At 51.2% G+C, this 5,711-nt stretch overlaps 1 protein-coding gene across 1 annotated transcript; it reads left to right on the top strand.

Moving 5' to 3' along the window:
• Positions 1-1,282: 1,282 nt before the first annotated feature.
• AYO20_03367 (hypothetical protein) lies at positions 1,283-2,920 on the top strand (the record flags this gene model as incomplete). Its single annotated transcript, XM_022641670.1, has 5 exons — positions 1,283-1,411; positions 1,476-1,545; positions 1,606-1,754; positions 1,806-2,211; positions 2,274-2,920. 5 exons carry the CDS (start codon positions 1,283-1,285, stop codon positions 2,918-2,920), a joined length of 1,401 nt encoding a protein of 466 aa, XP_022502203.1.
• Between the last annotated feature and the right edge of the window lie 2,791 nt (positions 2,921-5,711).

Below are 5,711 nucleotides of genomic sequence, written 5' to 3'. Positions count from 1 at the left end.
TCAAAAGCACAATCAAGGGTTCGAAGGACTATTGCCGCTCAGATGTCAATGGTCGCTCGACCTTGCAGCGACATGTAATAGGTGTGAACGATGAAATGAGTAGAGATTACATGATCTTTTGCTATTCTTGATTTTTTCCGAGCTCAGTCTGGGCGGTTCAGCCAGAATGGGACATCCGGGAAGTGTGGATGTCTGGAAGCCTAGAGCTCGCCTGGCGTGATCAGTGTCTGGGGTGCGCTGGGAAAGTATTAGGTACGAGTACCTCGTAGATGATAATATGTGGTGGTGGTAGGTGTGGGTAGCCATTGCCGTGGCCCAACTGCGCCCTAAGACTTGCTCTGGCGGTTAATTGCTAGGCCCTAGCGGCCGGGCGTCGGACTTACCGCCTGTGCAAATACAAAATTCACTGGATGGAGTCCTCGCCCTCTCCCCGGTTGGAGCCATCTCACCGCCCACCGCTGATGCTTGGGGTTGCGGCTGGTGGGCTGCTACTGGGGACGGAGATGTTGCAAAATCAACTGACGCCTACTTGCAGTTGACCTATCCGCCAGCTCACACTCACCAAATGCTATGTACTAGGCGCACTCGTATTGTCTCTCTACTACTGGTTCCCTTCCCTTCCCCCCCTCCTCCTACTTAATCTCTCACCTTCTTGTTGTCCATCGTCTGCAGTACATGACTCCCTCATTATATATCGCTTGCTCACTTGTCCTGATCCACCCCCAAGTTTGACATCAGCAAAAGGTCCGAAGGCTCTGATATCTGGCGCCAAGTCAAGGTTCCTGATCCCAGGGTGCAAGGGTGTCAGGTTCCACATTTCCAGTGGGTGGCAGGCTGCGGTTGTAGCCATTGAGCCAGAAGAGTAATCCAGCCATTGCTGGCTCCCTGCGCAGTCTTGGCAGGAGCTGCTCAATTCTGACTGAACTCCTTGTCGAGAAACCCAACTCATCCTGCAGATGGTGTTTTCCTATCCTCAGCCTCCATTGATCACCACAATATCCCGCCGCATGATCCGATAGCTTTGCTTGATCTCTTTAGAAGCGTAAGATGGCCCCCTCTTCCCACTTCTTGTTGCTTGCAAAAGTATTGTTGCGTGTTTACTGATTTGTTGCAGTCACCGCGGTGGCGGAGGTGTGAACCGCCCTAAGGCATCGTTCGCACTTTGTACCTATACAGCCCTTCCGACGCCCTCCCTTCTCTGCAGAATAGCATTCTTGTCGAACAAATTCACTCCTCGCTATCCCGGCATACCACTTAGTCAGTGGAATTATTCGTCACAACCATGGCCTCGTCGTCCTCCAACGTTGTTGGGGTGCACTATCGCGTCGGGAAGAAAATAGGAGAGGGCTCTTTCGGTGTCATTTTTGAAGGCACCAATCTACTCAACAACCAACAAGTAGCAATCAAGTTTGTGAGTGTTATGTTGTCGGAACGACCATCATTGTTTACCAGTCTAACGAAATGGCAAAAAAAAGGAACCAAGAAAGAGTGATGCCCCTCAGCTGCGCGATGAATACAGGACATACAAAATCCTGGTCGGCTGTCGTATGCTAAACCTGTCCCATTATGAGTTTCTGTACCTGGAAAACTGATTTTGTCGTCCAGCCGGGATCCCCAATGTCTACTACTTTGGCCAAGAGGGCCTCCACAATATTCTTGTGATCGATCTCCTCGGCCCAAGTTTGGAAGACCTCTTCGACCACTGCAACAGACGATTCTCGATCAAAACGGTGGTGATGGTTGCCAAGCAGATGGTACCAAACACTCTCCCTCCGAAACAACTGCTGATGCTAACTTGTTGGTAGCTGTCGAGAGTACAGACGATCCATGAGAAGAACTTGATTTACCGCGACATCAAGCCTGACAACTTCCTCATTGGCCGGCCAGGGACCAAGGCTGCTAACGTCATTCACGTCGTCGACTTTGGAATGGCCAAACAATATAGAGATCCAAAAACCAAGCAACACATCCCTTACCGTGAACGAAAATCGCTATCGGGCACTGCACGTTATATGAGTATCAATACACATTTGGGACGAGAACAGTCACGACGAGACGACTTGGAAGCTCTGGGCCATGTTTTCATGTACTTTTTGAGAGGCGGGCTACCATGGCAGGGCCTGAAGGCAGCCACGAACAAACAAAAGTATGAGAAGATTGGTGAGAAGAAGCAGACAACAGCCATCAAGGATCTATGCGAAGGGTTTCCGGGTAAGAAACCACCGACTAATTGTCTTCAATTTTCAGAACTTGTTTGCTGATTCCCGTGACAGAGGAGTTTAACAAATATCTCAGCTATGTCCGTAATTTGGGCTTCGAGGACACTCCGGACTACGACTTCCTTCGGGATCTGTTCACCCAAGCGCTCAAGAACACGGGCGAGGTGGAGGATGGTGAATATGACTGGATGAAGTTGAACGGCGGTCGCGGATGGGAGGCTGTTAAACAACATCCGTCGCAACTTCATCTGCACAACACCAATCCCCCGGCCGATGCCTCTGCTCGTGCATTGCACGGGGCTTCTGGCGTCCGAGGTTCAGATGGTCAACGACCTACGCGAGACCGAGCAGCAATATCGGCCGACCGTTTAAACGCAGCGCAGCCCCCGCCCCCAGGGTCACCAGCGAAGCCGGGAGTAGCGGCCATGGGGAAGAGCGCTCGAGATCGCACAAGCGGCGCCGCCGGGGGCAATCTCCCAAAGAGAAGCAGTGGCCTAGCGGGCCAACTGGACATGAACACGCCTCCAGCAAGTACTCAGGCGCAGTTCCAAAACAGCAACGCCAACTTGGTGAACCAGCAGGCGAGGACGAGCCCCGCGACAGGGGCCTTGCAGAATAACCAGGGCCGAACCACACAACAACAGGAACAGCAACCAGGGTTTTTCCAGAAGATGATGAAGGTGCTTTGTTGTGGTATGTGATCCAGGCAGATAATATTCTCTTGACGTGAATGCTGACGTTTCCCACTAGGTTGAAAATGCCGATCTAGATTATCGCGTGGGCGATCTAAATGTCACGGATCTCGACGACCAACCCTCCGTGCTTGACCACCTACATTGGTGGATTCTGCTCTGTCAGCACGGAGCGAGAGGTATTCCTCTGTGCTCGAGGTCTGAACCCTCCTCTATCTGGCATCTGTTGGCTCGAGGAGAATGACCAAGACAACTCTTGTCGTCACCAAAACAGGCGGTGCAGGCAAGGCTAAAATCCTTTGACGACGGATCACGATCACTTTTGCGCATAGCATCTTTCCTTGTTTCCTCATCTTTTCCTCGGTATGTAAAAGGGTCAGCAGGGTGTTATCTATGGCAGCATTTTTTGGGTTGGGGAGCAGGGTGTTTCCGGCGTCCGCGGCACCAAGACTATCGGCATTACCTCGAACAACGAGGAGCAGGAAAAAAAGGAAACTACAACATCAACAAGAAGCAGCAGCGCCGACTTTGGGGCAGGCACATATCAGGGGTCTCAGGTTTCTATCCCTTTGTTGAAAGGCTGGATGAACTGGTGTAAAATAGAAAAGAATTCCCGCACAAGACCCAAAAAAAGTAAGCAGGAGAAGAAGAACCACACAAGGACGGCGGTAATGAAAAGACCAAAGATTTGCAATATTGAATATGATGCATTCTCTTTTGATTGGAGACACGCCAGAGAAAACACAGCATTTGGTACTCACACCAAGTGGGATCAAGGCACGGAACACGGCATCAAAATGAAGTCCTCCCTGGTACTGTAACGGGCCTTCATGATGGTCGGTTTTGGTAGAGACAGAATAGCTTGGCAGGCACCCACTACACAGCCACAACACATGTACTAGTTAGAGATACAAGGACCTTGTTACGAGATACACGGGTGCTTGTCGGTCTGTATCTGGCTTGGCCCCATACAAAAGACTAGGGGGAGGATATGACGCCAATGTCTTGATGTCGAAGATCATGCCAGGCACCAGGATCTGAAGCAGGCGGGCTAGCGTCACTCTTATACTTATAGACATGGATATGTGGGAGACACGGAGATATTCGGTACAGTAGTAATAGATTATGGATTCACGACATCATCAAGCAGGAAGCAGGGAGCAGGAAGCAGGAGACAGGAAGGAAGCGGGCAAGGCACACAAAGTGACCTAAATAAGTAACGACTACTTAGGTAAGTTACCCCATATGTATCACCAGTACCAGAACCAATACCAGCACTTGTACCTACCTAGTATGTTAACAAAGCAAGGCAGACACACTCTCTCCCACACTCGGTGCTGTCGGTCTTTCTGGTCCGCCCAGGGCTCAAGGGGAAGGAGGGGCGGCTCAACCCAAGGCCACACCAGGTGATTGTGGCTCCTAGTATTTTAACCCGAGGCGGGTGGCATGTGGATCACGGGTAGAAACTCGACTCGCTGCACCAAAAGGCAACCCAAGGACTCCAAAAAAGGCTGCTACTCGTCAGAAGATGTGGATTTGGGGGGTATGCTATCATGTTGCAAGAATCTCCTGGTGTGGAATTTGGCAGGTTTGTTAATTTAGCTTGATTTGGGGCTTTCACGCCTTCTCACTTTTGAGTCACTGGTTGATTGCTCAGAATATGGATGGTTGGATGGACGAATGGATGGGTGGATGGGAGGGCAGGTGGAGTGATTGACGACGAGCGGCCGACAGTGGGATCAAGGTACCTAAGGTGGTGATGGGAGGTACTTAGGTACCCCGGGATCCCTATACTCCATGCGTAGGTGTACCTCGTAGGGCCCCAAGCATTGCCAGGTACTGTAGATACTAGGTACCGTCCCTGGGCTTTGCTCCTCTGCAGCTCTGCAGGGATCTTTCGGCTGCCTTTTCGCACACACTTTAGAGAAATAGAGGGCCCCGGCTAGTCGATGGTACCTAGGGCAGACCTCCAAACACCCAATGGGAGCCCTCAGACTGGCTTCCCGGCGTGGCGCTTCGCTCGTTTCAAGTGTATTTCGTTAACCACCTTTCTTTAGAAGACCCTCCCTCTTCCCACCCCCCATTCCGGTATCTCGCATCTTGCATCTCACACTTACATACCTCACACTCTTCCATCCCGCTGTCGTCTTTCCACTCCGGTATACTGATATTTCGTCGCTATCCAATTTCTATACATCTTTCACCTCCTTATCGACTGTATTGCCTTTGCTTGTACGATTGTCGCTGTCGTCATCATTTGTAGACGTCTTGAACTTGCCGCCATCCCCACAACCCGCTCAATTCGCCAGCTCGTCGCCGCCCGCTATTATATCACACTCACCGAAGACCTCATCCCGAACCCACCGCGAAGGGTATCGGCTCATTTTCGCACTTTGATCGGTGTCGCACTGACCAGGCAATACTGTGTCTGGAGAATTCCAATTGTTCACGGCGCTCTACGACTACTTATACCATCATCATCATCCGAACTGCGGCATAGCCTCACTGCGCGGCTGAGTATGGCCCCCAGCCTGATCCGACCACTCATTCATATAAAGGCATCTTCTCTGACTTACTGCGCCACAGACTAGTTCATAAGGTGTATTTACATACCATATTCCGACCCCCAATTGAGTCCGATCTCGAACCGTACACCGGCCCCACGACGGGTCTATACTCCTAGAGGAACCATCGTTCTGGACAGCCAGCCCCAAGTGGTTCATAATCCTTCCCATCTGGTCCCTTCTCCGCGCCTCTACTAAATCGGTGCATTGTGCCTGAGTGGGTTGTGTTGAAAAAG

Source organism: Fonsecaea nubica (genome assembly GCF_001646965.1).
Source record: "Fonsecaea nubica strain CBS 269.64 chromosome Unknown Scaff16, whole genome shotgun sequence".
In the NCBI taxonomy this organism is placed as follows: Eukaryota; Fungi; Ascomycota; class Eurotiomycetes; order Chaetothyriales; family Herpotrichiellaceae; genus Fonsecaea; species Fonsecaea nubica.
This window is presented reverse-complemented; position numbering and strand designations above follow the sequence as displayed.